General features: G+C 41.2%; 1 protein-coding gene across 1 annotated transcript in view; it reads right to left on the bottom strand.

Annotated features, from left to right (window-relative positions):
* LOC117954511 (otogelin-like) overlaps positions 1-16,627 on the bottom strand; it is an 84,107-nt gene that overhangs the window by 63,167 nt on the left and 4,313 nt on the right. The window contains 12 exon segments of the mRNA XM_034888415.1: positions 584-729; positions 3,334-3,380; positions 4,089-4,197; positions 4,411-4,536; positions 5,671-5,780; positions 7,217-7,323; positions 7,431-7,561; positions 8,101-8,309; positions 9,842-9,963; positions 12,525-12,682; positions 13,663-13,761; positions 15,283-16,616. Of these exon segments, the coding sequence (XP_034744306.1) occupies positions 584-729; positions 3,334-3,380; positions 4,089-4,197; positions 4,411-4,536; positions 5,671-5,780; positions 7,217-7,323; positions 7,431-7,561; positions 8,101-8,309; positions 9,842-9,963; positions 12,525-12,682; positions 13,663-13,761; positions 15,283-16,616 (2,698 nt within the window).

Raw genomic sequence — 16,627 nt, forward strand, 5'->3', positions numbered from 1 at the left:
CCCCCCCCCCCCATCCAGTGCCTCTCTTCACCTCCCTCCTCACTACAAAGCGGTGCACAGCTCTGTCAGTCGGACCAGATAAGGTAATCCTGTTCACTTGGCTGTTAGAGGTCTCGGGCCCCGGCTCTGATGAGTGGGACATCTTATATCTCGCCTCCTCCCCTCCATCGCCTCAACAAGCTGCTGGGAAACAGAAGGCTTGGAGAGAGAGAGGAGAGAGGGGAAGAAGCTATTGTTGCTTTTCATATTCTATTATCTGCCCGGGTTAGATCGACGGGTTAGACTCCTCCGGGCTCTCATTTCTCTCAGGCTCTTGAACAAAAATGACCCGGACTCAGCAGGGATTATTGAGCACTTAAGTTATGATATGATCTACATGACGGACAAATCGCATAAACCTGTAAGCCGAGACAGCAGAACACTCGCATAGGCTGATTGTGGAGGTGGAGGTGGAGGTGGGCGTGCAAGACTTTTCCAAGATGTAGAAACGTTTGTTTTAAAAGCACAGAAAGAAGAAAAAAAAAAGGAAGGGAACTATTTTTTTGGAGATGAACATAAACAATTGAGATTAAACGTGACTCACGGCTCCGCAGGGGGCGTTCTGGACCGTGACTGTGAACTTCCCCGAGTGGCGACTCCTGGCGAGGACATAGTGACACGTTGCAGGGAAGGTGTAGATCCGCCCGTCGAAGGACTGAAAATACATATCGCCAGTCACCGAGCACTCGCCTGTAGAGAGAGAGAGAGGGAGACAGCTTTTACTTCTTTACTTTATTCATCCCAGGAAACTTTTACCGTAGAACCTCTACGTTTCCGTCCAAGTGGCAAGGAAATTCTCTGATTATCATGAAACTCATGTGAATAAAGCTGGTGAAAAGTGTGTTTCCATCCAACGGCTTTAAAGCCAATGACAACCTGTGGTGATGACGTCTCATGCTGTTTTGCGATCAAATCGGTTTATTGGATTGATTTGAGACATTTTAAGGTGTTTCCGTTCATTTTCGCACTGAGTCACATTTAGACTTAGATTTCTCTTTTTTAATCCTTTTGGGATGGAAGGAAATTGAAATTTCCAGCAGCAGTTATCAGAAAGAAAAAGAAAAAATACAGTATAGAGAGAAAAGCAGACAGTTTAAAGATAGTATTAATACTAATAATAATAATAATAATAATAATAACAATAAAACCTTTGGTTATAAAAAAAGACATTTACCATAAATTATCAGTCAAGGTTCAAGTGTCCAGGTAATAATGTGAGTCCAGGTGTGTGTGTGTGTGTGAGTGTGTGTGTGTCTGTGTGTGTGTGTGTGTGTGTGTGTGTGTGTGTGTGTGTGTGTGTGTGTGTGTGTGTGTGTACTGCCCTCATTCCTGCACAACATTCAAGCAAAACATTTTCTAGACAAAACCGATCGCACCGTCTAGCATCACATGATCAATATTGCACAAGTTGTGCCAGCTGTGACACATCAAGCTATAATAAACAACGATGCTATCAACACATCGCTATGGCGATGCAGATGCAAGTTGGCTTTTATTGTCCCTCCGGCACCGCTGCGAGACTCTTTTTTTGAGACACGTCTCGCTGTTTGACCGTCTTCCATTTATTTTGGAGGACGTCCCATCTAAAATATTCGTAGCATTTTGCTCGTAAATTAAATTCAGAAAGTCTCTCGTCTCCTCGTCCGTCCACTTCCGTCTGTCTTTATTGAATCCCCCATATGTGCAAGCAGAGAGGAAATACTGCGCGGAAATGAACTACAACTTCTTCTTCTTTGTTTCGTGGCAGGTTGCAACCATAAAATGACCTAAAACTTAATCGCAATTCATTGTTTATTCATCACATAACGTTTCCATCAGCGTTTATCGCATAAGCCGAATATCATCAAGACAAAACCCAATAAGATCGAACGTATTTCCTTTGATTCAACATTCATGAAATTCCATCGAATTTTACTTAATTTGGATAAAAACGTGTGGCTAAACATAGCTACTGTCTGGTAGTTAAAGGGCCGACACCTTGCTCCATGGCACGGTCCATGTTGTCTTATTAGAAGGGAACTTTCTCTCTTCTTCTCACCTTAATGAGATTTACTTCTCCTTTCTTACCTTGTTTTGTTTTTCCTCATTTGTCAGTTTGAATCTTTCCTTTTTCTCTTCCAAAACTAGGAAGCCTCGTTCCTGTCTCTTGAAATGGGAAGCTTTGCCCTCAACCTCATCATTGACCCCATCAGGAAACCCAAGTAGGAAACCACCACTTTCATCATCTTTTCTGATGCTTCCTCTTTCCTCCTTTTTGTTTCCCATCTCGGAAACGTCCGCCATCCAAACCTTTTCTTATAATAATTTTTTCCTCCCAAACTAGAAGCCTTCTCCATCCTTTCCCTTTCCCTAACTAAGAAACCATTCCTTGCACCACATCTAGGGACTATAATCTCCATGAATGCAGAGGTAGGAGACTTTCCATTTTCTTGTCTTAAGCTACAACGGTTCTTCCTTCCTTGTTCCCTGACTAAGAGGCCATCTTCCTTTTCATACTCCAAAACTTGGAAGCGTCCTACTTCCTTTCTCTTGAACACAGAAGCTTCCTTGCTCTGTTACTTCCTGATTTATTGCTCTCAAAAACTAGAAAGCTTCATCTTTCATTGCCGTGAAGCATCTTCTGAGCTTGAACCATATTTCTTCTTTTTCCTTTGTTATGATGCTTTCTTCTTCCTTTTTCCTTGCTCCATGACTAGGGACCATACATTGTGTATGTGTTATTCTTTTGTTTTTTTGTGATGCATTGTATTTATGAGAGTTGTTAATGCTTCCTTTTGTTGTGAAGCACTTTGTGATCTTCATCTGAGAAAAGTGCTATACAAAGAAATTCTACTTACTTTACTTACTTACATTTATCGGGACTCTTGCTCCTATTTGTTCCTTTTTTTCCTCTCTAAATAAATAGGCTCCTCCTTCCTTTCCTTTCTCATTAACTAGGAAGCATTTCTTTGCACCATATCTAGGGACTTTCTTCTCCTTGACTACTAAAGTAGGAGACAAAGTAGGTTCCTTTCTTGTTTCCTAACTGAGATGCCATCTTCCCTGCCTTGTTCCCTTTCTATGATGCTTCTTTTCCTGGTTACTTACAAGAAAGCTCTCTTTTTTCTCACACCCATACAACCTTTCCTTCTTCCAACCCCAAGCTAGGAATCTTCTTTCTTTCTTGCTTCCTAATTAGAGACGTCTACATAGAATTTTTTGTAATAAAATGATTACCATCAGCATTGAATTTGAATGTGACCTGCAGCACAGTTTGAGTTTAAATTCAACCACCGACAGACGAAAGGCACAAACCTGGGCAGCTGTAGTCGGTGCAGTTCCACACTCCACCCACGCATGTGCTGAAACAGAAAGCAGAGACGTCCACAGGTGGGGAACATGAAAGCCTGAGCTAATCGGCTGGATCACTGATAGAAACTGGACCCACTGGGCCCAGGTGGTCAGATCTGAGAAGATTAAAAGGACTGTATGGAATCTGCAGGACAATAACCTGTTTTTTTTTGTTTTTAATACAGGATGATGACATGTAATGCAACATGGTCTCATGTTGGTTTTACGTGTGTCCATTTAGGATTCAATTAAAGGTCCCACGGCATGAAAGTTTCACTTTAGGAGGTTTGTTAACATTAATATACGTTCCCCCAGTCTGCCTATGGTACCCCAGTTGCTAGAAATGGGGTTAGGGGTAAACCAAGCCCTGGGTATCCTGTTCTGCCTTTGAGAAAATAAAAAAGCTCAGATGGGTTGATCTGGAATCTTATGAGGTCATAAGGGGCTAGGTTCCTCCCCTTTTTCTGCTTTGCCCACTCAGAGAATTTGCCCCACCCATGAGAGAGAGACATCATGGCTTTCAAACAAGCATAGTAACAGTTGGTTATTAGGGAAAAAATGAGGTGTCAGAGGTGTCATTTAAATACTATAAAAAGCCTTACGTTGGTTCTCCTCGCACACAGATTTATGGGATAATAGAACATTAATTAAACAGGTTAATCAGAGATGTTATCCAGTTACTTACAGTTACTAGACCAGAGAGGTTAAACCCTGCTCACCAGTTGTTGCATTCCTCCTGCAGCATCTGTCCAGATGGATAAAACATGCCGTGGTACTCGCAGGGACAGTCAGAGGGTGTCACACAGCCTCCGTCCTCGTAGATCAGACCTGAGGAGAGACAACAACGCAGAAAGTAAGATAGGAGACACTGAAGATTACTGCTGCTTTTGTCTCACGTCTATTTACATGATACAAGATTAGTAAGTGGATGCAAAATAAAAGTCATGAACAATTAGGAGGAAAGGTGGTTTGTGACAGGACAGAAAGCTTTTAAGGGAAATAGACACTACGAGAGAAAATATATGCTGAATAGAAACTCACCATCGGGACAGTAGCATCCATCCAGGCAGGCCAGCTTGCTGTCGATGCATGTCCGCTCCATGTTGCAGGACGCCGGGCAGCAGCTGATGCATTCCCTGTACTGCAGACCAAGGGGACATTGCTTCGCTGGTCGAAAAAATGAAACACAACAAATATGTCAAAAACTTTCCACCCAAAAGGCTCGGGGTTGTCCATGCAGCGGACAAGCAGAGGGCAGCTTTAACAGATGACCTGCAGTGTCTGGAGATCACACCACAACCTACAGCCCAGTTAAAACGGGTTTTACAATTGAATAAAATCTTCTGTTCTAGTAGCTATCTTCTTTCTGCTGCAGGTGACTTTGTCAAGTTAACGGCTATTTAGCAAACATCTGATTTATAAAATAATTTAAATGGGTTTCTACCACTGAAATACCTGAAATACCATGGGATGGGATTACATTTTGGCAATTTTTACGCAGATTATAAATGTAAAAATGCTGTTTTTCTCAGTTTAATTTTAACCCTGCTGCGGTCAATCTTAGCCACAGTTGGCTAACAATATTTTAGCTAACGTTTGTAAGTTGTCTACACGTATCTTGCCGATACAAATAATTGTAGTGGGCAGTACTTTCATTTTTTAACATTGAATGGACTAAAATGTTACCCTGAAAATCCAGAGTTCTTGCAAGAGCAGAATTTGAATTAGCTCAGCGAGTTACTCTGGCGTTGAGTAATGCTGCTTATTAACTATGTGCCTGGTAGCCAAGCTGCACCAATCACATCGGTGTATCTGATGTAGGCGGGGCCAGAGGCGAGCTGCACCAATCACATTGGAGTATCTTAAATAGGCTGTACCCTAAATCCTTTCGGATTTGGGTCTGGATTTCAAGGCTACTCAAATGTAAAAATGTGAGGGTTTCTCAGTTTTATGTTAGCTATGTGCTGTGCCTTTCCACAGCCTCTGTTCTTTAGCTGATCTTTCTTTAGCTAGCTAATGTAGCTATCTGCATCGTTCAGCTAGGCTACAGCAGTATATCTAATCCATATAATTTTTTTCAGTAGGAAAGATGATCAAATATTAACAATTTTTTTACATTACAGAGACTAAAAATGTAAGAATGACTAAGCTTAGCCCAACCAAACAATACACCAGCTGAATTTCCTCATCTGCTCACCATCAACCTACAAAAAGTTCACATCAGTCACCAAAGAAAAATGCAGTTTTTGCAATCCTCTTTGGCACACAGTTAAAAACACCTGAAAAAATAAATAAACGTACCACACTGAGGAATGTGCTGCCTCCAGTCGTGCAGTGGGTGGTCAGCGTGGGCACAGGCCCGGGCGTACTCGCTCAACACCTGGCATACCACATCACCGCTGGGACCCGACCTTCAACACAGAAACAGACAGAGAAGGACTCTTAGAAAGGAGCCAGGAGAGGTGTGGCCACAGGAGCCAGGTACGCTTCACTGATTAGACTCTGTGCAGCAAAAAACTAAAAAACAAATAACTACCCACCAGCTGTGTCTCCTTCACAGTTAATAAATTAGTAAATAGTCCAAGTAGGCTTTAAATTGGAAGCTGCAGTATAGCTTGAGTTTGTTGTGGCTGTATCAATCATCTAATAAGGTTCATTTTACTATGAGTTAACAGTAACAGACTTCCATGGCTGATGTTACTCACAGAAGGAAGATCAGACCTGAACAACCAGAAGACACAGCTGAGGAAGCTGAGTGGGATCATTTTAAACCAGACAGTAACAAAAAATGCTTCTATGGACACTAATGTAAAAATCCAACAAATCTCAGAACGCACCCTAATAACTGCAACTGGAATTGGAGATTTTCAAAATACCAACTGCAGGATGTTATTTATGTTAAATTGGTTATTAAAGTTCTTCTGTAAAAAGAACATTATGTGATCATACAAAATTTTACGTGTCAAAAAAGATAAAAATAAACCAGTGTCCCTAGTTCTGATCCCATGGTAGTGTACAATGCTGTCTCCCAGGGTGCATTTTAAAGTACTGCGTGAGGAACTAAAGTCAGAAATGTTCAAATCCCACACCAAGAGGCTTTAACAACTAACATGGAAATTGTCAGACAAGTAGATAACTCAACTGACGATAAAAATGAAATGCAGAAATAGTCGGTAAATTGAAAACATGTGACTAAAATAACCTTGGAATTTAGGCAAACAGTATGTGGGTGGCCCGAGAAGCCTGAGTATCATTCATTCTGCTGTGATGACTGCAAGACAAATGAATTACATGCATCCAGTGCACAGCTTCTTGCACTACTGAATACATGTTGCCACTATCTGTAAATGTCCCTCCAGTTTCCCAGTATAGGGTGCTGGATCAGGACATCTTCACATGGTGCAGCACTAGCTCTGTCTGACTCGGATTTTCAGCTGAGTTCACATGCAGTGAAATCCTCTCTCATCTTCTTAAGAGCTGAACACAAACAACTGAGTCGCAAGGTTTGCGCCACAATTCAAAGGACAACTACTGCTTGCATGGGTATTCATGGTTCCAGAATTGTTTTGAATCTCTGATCCTCTAATGCCAATTACAATTGTACACAAGAAATATCTCAAGAACACATTCATGCTCTCAAGAGGTTGAATCATTTCCATTTTGGACACTTGAACTCATCACAATATCTCAAAAACAAAGAACTTACTTCCCATTAAAATTGCTGGTGATATTCATGGTATGCATTGAAATAATAAACCTCAGGATTTTCCTGACACCCTGACATTTCATCAAGGGGCCACCATCAGGACGAAATAATCTGGATCCAATCTGAATCTGGTGCACTTACATGCAGAGGTCGTTGGAGCAGCTGGCCATGTAGGACAGCGGGCTGACAAAGTCGTGGCAGCTCTGAAATGGCGGATCCAGCATCAGAGCACACACCTCCTTCACTTTCTGCAGCCGCATAACACACAAATACAGTTTATTTTAAACTCAGAACATATAAGCATACACATTTGTCTACAGCAGGGAAGCCTACACTTTTATATTGGACATCTCACCAGCAGGACATGAGCTTCGACTGCCGCACAGGGTGAGGAGAAGCCAGAGAGCACCATGGGACATCGGGCCTCGTGTGGCTCCGTCTCCACCCAGCTGTTCCCAAACATCTCTATTTCATGAGTCAGCAAGCCTGGGAAAGACAGAAATGAAATGTATATATATACATATAGTCAAGTCAAGTTAATTTCATCCATAAAAATCAAAATTACAGTGCTCACACCTGCCATCATCCCCATAAAAACTACAGAATAAATAAATACAATACAACGAATACACTACGACATAATACTACACATAAATACAATAAAAATAAAAATAGGTATTAAAATGTACGTTTAAAGTGCTTGTTGTGCTGTCTAATAGCTGTAAAGGTATAAAGGAGAGAGCATATTGTTTGGTTTGTGTCAGAGGAGGTCTCAGCCTACCACTACGCTGTTGTTTTTGTCTGTACTGTGTAAAAAAAAACTTTGAAAACTGTCACAGGGGACATTTTAATACCTTAAATACTATAAGTACATTTTCTGCATATACATTAAATGTACTTAAGTAAAACATCTGAATACGTTTTCTAACACTGGATACAGAAGTTCTGTAATGAGCTAAATTTAGCCCAATTTTAACCCTGCCATCTGGAATGTAAATAACCGCTTAAACCCTGAATGATTGTACCATAACTGGTCTTCAGGTCGTCCTGGACGTCCGCGTTGAAGTTCCCACACAGGCCGCAGGTGCGGCCCACAAACTCGGGGCTGAGTTTGATGTAGACGGAGCCGCTGCGCCCCTCCCAGGCCAGCGTGAAGCCGTGCTGCTGCGTCACCAGGACGTACTGAGAGATCTGCTCCAGCTGCAGGTCGTGGATGTGATTGGGCAGCTGCAAACTAAAGACGGAGACAGTGAACGCACCACGAAATCAGACCTCCCTTCTACATGACACAGACTGATACACGGCGCTAATCTCTCTACAGATTTATACAAATACAATATAACATCAAAATATATAAATACTAGGGGTGTGACGAGACGAGACACATCACGAGATTGGGTTCACGAGAACGAGACGAGACGATTTAAAAAAACATTTAAAGAAATCCTCGATGAAATATATGAATGGAAAATAGTTTTTTTATTCAACTGAAAAATCACAGAATGCAAAACAAATTAGGTGCATTTTGAAATCAACTATTAATGATGAATGTTATTGAACTTTTTTTTTTTTTACTATTTTAATGAATTATATGCAGTAAAGGACGTGCAAACACTGCAAAATGTTTTGTATAAACTCTACCAACTACAAAACTACAAGTGCAAACAGAAACAATTTTTTTCTTCAAGCATGAAAAAGAGAGAAACTACACAGAAGTTGTTTGCCCTTTTGATGTTTTCGTCGCGGGTGCAGTAGTTAGTAGAGAGCTGTGGTGGTGCTGTAAGTGTTTTTGCATAGTGTTCGTGTTAGCCGCGGTATTCAGCATTTTTTTCTTACAATGTTTACATATTGTGTTCGTCTTGTCTGTCACTCTTTCGCCGGTTATCATTTCCGCTGGAAAACCAAAATGTTGCCACACAAATGATTTAAAAGTGGCGGGGGATCTTCAGTAGTAATTCCACGCTCCATCACGCTGACATCACATCGCCTCACGAGACAACTTTTCACCTCGACGAGAAATCTCGTCACATTTTAATCTGATCTCGTCGCATCCTTAATAAATACACTTTTAGAGCACATGTCTTTTAGGTCAAATTAAGAATATAAGAAGCAAGCAGCCTTAGACAAACTAAAATAACTAATACATCCCAATATAAGTACAGGGGCCAGATCAGATATCAGTACTATCTGAGTGGGCAAACTTTACCAATACTACATTTTTTAAAGGGTCAATCTGAGTAAATTAATATGTGATAGACTTTCTACAGGAGCAGCAATGTTTTTTGGACATTTTGTTATTTTCCCCTCCTGACACCTTTGCTTAATTTACAAGAAACACACAAACTGTCAAAATCATATTTAAAGTGATGCAATCTTAAACCTAAGGCAACTAAGATCATTATAAGGTTGTTTGTTCATCATTAAATCATCAAAATATAGTCTAGGGACGTATAGCAATCTAAAAAATCACAACTAGAATTAGCCCACCCAGATGGTAATGATACTTCCAGTTTGGGTCTTGGCCCATATGTATATAGATACATATATATGTATATATGTATCTATATATATATATATATATATATATATATATATATATATATATATATATATATATATATATATATATATAATCTATACACTGCTTGCTCTATGCATGTACAGTATATATAAAGAATTCCTAAAACAGAGAAAACAGAAATATATACATAAATATGTATTTGGTATGTGAAGATATTCATTTGTGTCTTGTGCTCCACTGCTGACCTTTGGCCCTTGAAGGTCACGTTGGTGGCGTGCAGACGGACCTCCCCGTCCCACGGGAGGAAGAGGCTCACAGATCGTTGGCAGCTGTAGGGCGCCGAGCTGCAGCCCGGGTCATTGTGGACCTGCAAGTAGCAAGATGCAACGTAGAAATAATATCAAAATAATAATAATAATAATATGCATTTCACATTTTCAGAGTTAATGCAGATTCATTTCAGTACATCATGAAGATTACCTTGCAAAGACTTAAACGAAGTAATATCCTTCATGGTAAGCGATGTATGCACGCAGCTTCCTCAACACGGAAGCCGATTGATTTCTATCTGTAGGTTTAGTACCCACCACTGTCTCCTTTATCAAAATATAGGCTGGACATCCTTGGCTATAAGAAACGAGCAATACTGCATCCTATTTATCTACAAAGCCTTGCTTAAAAACTGCCTCTATATTTAACTAGCTTGCAGAATTTTAATTCGTATCACTATGACACTCGCACTACGGACTCCTGGGTTGTAAATATTCCATTTCTTAGGACAGAATTAGGCAAATCTGCTTTTGAATACTATGCCCCATATAAATGGAACGGCCTGCTGTTTCTATTGAAATTGAAGCCTAATTCAGTTTAATCACGTTAAATGACTTCTTTATGAAGCCATGTATACTGCATGCACATGTGCATTTTGAGTTTAACATTCTGTGACTGTCTTATGTGCGTACTGTGTATTGCAACTGTATAGTGTGTATTGATTGCTATGTTCAGTGGTCTTGGTGGTATGTGTTGTAACTTTGTATGGCCTGTAATCAGGGCATCATAGGAAATAAGAGCTTGCTCTCAATTGACCCTCCCTGAATAAATGAAGGGTATATATATATATATATATGTTACTATGGTATCAAAGCCCCTGTCACATTACGTATCTCTCTCTCATGTTCAGCCGCTTACTGTCAAATTTCAGAGGTCAGAGCGTACTTGAATGCAACAATTACGAAGAGCAGGGACTATTTTACCTATGTGGCAAAACCTAAAAGTTTGAACAAACCTTCTCAATCAATGCGTTTTCTTCTTGGTCAACGCATTGAATGAGAAGGTGGTTCCAAACCTTTGGCCTGAACTGTATATATATATATATATATATATATACTGTATATATATATATATATATAAAAGAATCTTTTTTCATGTGCTAGAAAATATTTAACTTTGCCTTCAGATAATTTGATCATTATAGATCTCACAAATAGCATTTTGTTAGTACCGAGCTTTAAAACAACTGTCCAGGACCTGAAAGTTGTTTTTTCCTACTTTCATTCTGTCTGTTGAAAAATGTAGAAAAATGCCATGTTTATCACTTGAAAACCTTTTAACTGACTGATTGTTTTGTCGATGGAGAGTTTGATTTTGAACATGTCGTGTCTGTGAAGACTTTCTTTAGACTTCCAATAGACCAGCAGATAATATACCATTCACAGTGCAGCACAAATGAGGAAACAACAACACATTTATGCCCCAGCTCTCCCTAAAAGACTCGTTTAAACGCTGAAACTTGACCCTGAAAGTAACACGCATTCTTCAGCAAAGTGTGGATTCTGTCAAAGAAAATCTCATCTCATCTCTCATCTCTTTCTAACATGTTCTTCTTGTTGGCTCTGCAGCTTTGCATTTAGTTCATGAGATGCTGCTCATCAAAAATACCAGTATTATGTATTAATGTGTGATCAATAATCCTTATTTGGATCTTTTCATGTTCCCTGTTCGGTTTGGTTTTCCCATAAACACACATACAGTATCTGCTTCCTTTTCAAGGGAACAAAGTCCCGGTCTGTTGCAGATGCTTTCAAGGCATGGTGGATAATTACAGTATTTAATGGTAATTGACTCTAATAACCAGATAGCTTTCACTAATCTTCAGAGAAAATCTTCTCCTCAGGCTGAGCCTGAACCTAGCAGGAGTCAGAGTGTGTTTTAGAGCAGGACGTCAGCGAGTCTAACTTTCCTCCACTTGAAGCAGGCATCAGACCGGAACCTTCTGGGGAGCTTCTGTCTGGAGGATTTACTTTGTTCTGTTGAGTCTGATCTGTCTCTATCGACATTTGGGATGGTTCAGGTACATCCCGGAGATTCCGACAGATTTCTCTCATTTAGGCGGGTTTTCCGTTGCCTTGGGCTTCCATTTTGTCGGCCTTTGTGTCGGATTCATGAGGACTATGGTTAACTGCTTCTCAGATCTCTGCAGGGTAAATCCAGACAGCTAGCTAGATTATCTGTATCTGAGGACTGCATGTGGTTACCTGGTCCTCAGATCTCTGCAGGGTAAATCCAGACAGCTAGCTAGACTATCTGTCCAATCTGAGGACTATGGTAACCTGGTCCTCATATCTCTGCAGGGTAAATCCAGACAGCTAGCTAGACTATCTGTCCAATCGGAGTTTTCTCTCACACGACTAAAACAACTTTTGAACGTACACATGTTCCATCAAAACAAAATCCTTCCCCTTGCTATTTTGCAGAGGCGCCGTTGCTTTGACCATCCTTTAGCCCCGCCCAACACGATTGTGATTGGTTTAGAGAAATGCCAATAATCCAGAGCATGTTTTTCTCCCATCCAAGAATCCCGCTTGGACTAGCCAGACCCTCCTCTGCAGTGCTGTGGAGGAAGGTCTGGCAACGAAAGTCTGAACTGACCTGGACGACGATGCTGGCCTGGGCCGTTTCCTCACAGTCCTTCAGCAGAGTGTACGTGCATCGACCGGGGAAATGGTAGTAGAGGCCGTCAAAGGTCTCGAAGTTGTACTGACCCCACGTCCGACACGTCATCTCCCGTTCAAAGCCAGGATTCGGAACTGGCCGGGTGATTAAGGGGACAAAAGAAATGATTATACCCTTCACCTTCAGTCCGAACGCTCAGATATTTACACACAAGAGTCTTGAAACTTATGTTAATGGATGTGTCTTAACAAATCATTTTGTTCCATGCATCTTCCCAAATGCTTTATTAATACATAGAAGATGCGCTAAAAGCTTTAAATATTAAAGCAGAAATATTGATTAATACAGCTTTTTAGTGTCTCAGGACTAACATTTTTTAATTATAATGAAGTCGACTTGTATTGGAAACAGATGGAAGCATCTCACCCTGCTGGTAGTTGTGTCCTTTTGCACAATAATATCACTTTAGATCGACCAAAATCACTTCACTGAGATATTTATAGTAGGAAATCTGCGTTTGTAGTTGTAGAGCTGTGATGGATGACTCCAATCTCTTATTTAAGTAAAAGCAGCGAAACCACAGTGTGTAAATACTGTTATAAGAAAAAAAAAATCTAACATTCAAAATCTTACTTGAGTGAAAGTACAAAAGTATTAGCATCAAAATATACTTAGAGTCCCAAAAGTAAAAGTACTCATTATGCACAATGGCCCATTTCAGAATAACTTACATTATGTAAGTGGATGTGTTCATCTATACACTGCTGAGTAGCTTAATCTGTAATAATATATCATTATTTATTATTTAGCTTATATTTTGCATTACTAATTCAATTGTCTTTAGTTTAAAGGATCACTCTAAATGAAGAACTCTCCTTTTTTTCAAATTTGGCATCATTATAAGTCATAAAAGAGTTAAATGTGTTTCACACAAACCACACACATTGTTCCTATTATGCTCAAATTAAATAAATTAAAAGGACTTATTAGCAATCAATTGTATACAGCTTAATCATCACCATTTAATATTAATTCTGTAGTTCTTATAAATGTTATAATGGTTCATGATGATTGATTTTCTCATTTAAAACCTTTGTATAGTTCGAGGGTTTACCTGTCTGACACCTGTGTCCGGTGGCCTGATACAAGCTGCAGTCGCAGGACTCCGGCTGGACGCACTGTCCTCCGTTCAGACACGGAAACACACACGGCTCTGCTCACAGAAAACCAACAGTTACACAAAATACACTTTGTTGTCTTTGGAAGCACACACCCAAATTACGTTTGGTAGGTTTTCAGTGCAAATCAGCACCAGTAAGGTAAAAAACAAGATAAGATACAAGATACCAAGATTAAAACAACATAATACCTGTTTATTGTATAATAAGCTAGGTGTGTATAATAAAGTGTGTGTGTGTGTGTGTGTGTGTGTGGGGGGGGGGGGGGGGGGGGGGGGGGACAATGATGTCTCCAACAATGAATAATCTTCCCTTTTCAAGGTGTTTCACCACAAATTTCACCCAAATCTCACCTGACAACAATCTTACCTGACTTAACGTTTTTACAAAAAACAAAAAAAGTCAGTAAAATTGATTAAACTACTACTATATACTAAAATACTGTATGTCTCTCTCCTTTCAACCGCCGCAAAATTGTCTCCGTATAACCACGGAAACGGACGACAAACAATGCGTATCTGCATAGGCTTTAAGTAGAAGTCGCCATCTGTCAGCACTCGTATGGAACAAATGTTCCAGTCCCTGAACGCACCACCAAACACCAAACTCGTGCAGTAACACCATCTGCTCGGTGGGCTTACAGCTGTCTGCTCAGCCAGCTACGTCACACACAAGTAGGGACCATACAGGACTCTTTCACCTGGTACTGTTTAGTGGAGTCCAATCACCCGTTACGTCAGAATGACGTGATTCTGCAACACAATTCATGCCAAATATGCGATGCTAATGCAGGTAATAGTGTGCCGCTTATGTGGCGTGTTGACAAGTCAAGATGTGAAGGTCTCTTGGTGGATGGGTTTCATTTTGTTAGACTGGTGGAGACTCCTATCTCAGATCAACAATTAACTATTTCTTCTACTTTGCCCATCAAGAGGTTAATGAGAGATCAATACCACTCTCATGCCTGTGTGCTAGGTCTGGAGCTCGCTATTAGCTTAGCTTAGCATAACTAAGGGAGAGTTTTTGGTGATCAGCAGTTTTTTTAGTTGTTATTTTTTTACATTTCAGTTGGTAATCAGATTTAACTAATTAAACGGCTTTAGACATGAATGTGTTTACATCTTTGGACCTGGTTTCAGTCTTTAAATTAAGCTAAGCTAATAGCTCCACAGACATGAGAGTGGTGTCTTTCACTACATCTAACTCCCAGCAAGAAAGCGAGTAGGCGTATTTCTCAAAATTTCAAACTATTCTGTTAAAGCCACAAGTGCAGGGTGTAAAAATGTCAGGCATTGGTTTCCTCAAGTGGTCTCATAAGGGACAGCAAAACCAAAACCTCCTCCCCACAGATCTGAAGTAAAAGATAAACTACGAATGCTATGACCTGCCGACTCTGCCTCTGATTGGCTGGTACATGTTGCCTTCGTTGGTTGGGTTGGTTAGGTTTGGGCCAGAGGAGTGGGATTGGTTAGCGTTAAGATAAGAATATCAGGGTAAGCCAATCAGAGGCAGAGTAGGGCTGGTCTTGGCTTCACCATGAACTCTTTAAAACATACCTTGAATCCTACGAATCGACGACCTCGGGGCTTCCTTCGCCTGCCTGGCGAGCTGTGAAATGTTAAGTGGACGCTCTTCTCCGCTGACTGCTGTTCCTGGTGAACCGGGTGGTGATTGGCTCGATGGCACTGAGCTGGTCAGGGATTGGTTGAGTGATGTAAAACTGGATGACGTGTGCTGTGATGTTTCCGAGCTGCTTATGGATTGATTAGCTGGTATCAAATGGGTTGGTGATTGGTTGGAAGACGTTGCGGTGAGTGATGATTGGTTTGGTGTTTTTGAGCCATTTGTTGATTGGCTCAGTGGTGTTTGGCTGGATAAGGATTGGCTAGGTTTGGTATTACTGCCTGCTGAATGGTCAGATAAGGTCTTGGCTGGTGCACTGATGCCTGGTGATTGGCTGGCTGGCACTGTGTTGGTTGGTGATTGGCTGGATTTTGCTATACTGGTTGGTGACTGGCTTGGTTCTGCCTTCTTTGTTGGTGTTGGGCTGACTTTTGTTGATGCTGTGCTGGTTGGTGATTGGCTGGTTTGGGTTGTGCTGCCTGATGATTTGCTAGCTGATATTGTGCTGGTTGGTGACTGGCTGGTTTGCGTTGTGCTGCCTGATGATTTGCTGGCTGATGCTGTGCTGGTTGGTGATTGGCTGGTTTGTGTTGTGGTGGTTGGTGGTTCGCTGGCTGATGTTGTGCTTGTTAGTAATTGGCTGGTTTGCCTTGTGCTGCCTGATGATTTGCTGGCTGATGCTGTGCTGGTTGGTAATTGGCTGGTTTTCGTTGTGCTGCCTGATGATTTGCTGGCTAATGTTGTGCTGGTTGGTGATTGGCTGGTTTGTGTTGTGGTGGTTGGTGGTTCGCTGGGGGATGTGGTGCTGGTTGGTGACTGGCTGGTTTGGGTTGTGCTGCCTGATGATTTGCTGGCTGATGCTGTGCTGGTTGGTAATTGGCTGGTTTGTGTTGTGGTGGTTGGTGATTTGCTGGCTGATGCTGTGCTGGTTGGTGATTGGCTGGTTTGTGTTGTGGTGGTTGGTGATTTGCTGGCTGATGTGCTTGTTAGTAATTGGCTTGTTAGGGTTGTGCTGCCTGATGATTTGTTGGCTGAAGTTATGTTGGTTGGTGATATGCTTGTTTGTGTTGTGGTGGTTGGTGATTGGCTGGCTGATGCTGTGCTGGTTGGTAATTGGCTGGTTTGCGTTGTGCTGCCTGATGATTGGCTGTCTAATGTTGTGCTGGTTGTTGATTGGCTGGTTTGTGTTGTGGTGGTTGCTGATTGGCTGGTTTGTGTTGTGGTGGTTTGTGGTTCGCTGGCTGATGCTGTGCTGGTTGGTGATTGGCTGGTTTGTGT

Source organism: Etheostoma cragini, chromosome 1, assembly GCF_013103735.1.
Source record: "Etheostoma cragini isolate CJK2018 chromosome 1, CSU_Ecrag_1.0, whole genome shotgun sequence".
Classification (NCBI taxonomy): Eukaryota; Metazoa; Chordata; class Actinopteri; order Perciformes; family Percidae; genus Etheostoma; species Etheostoma cragini.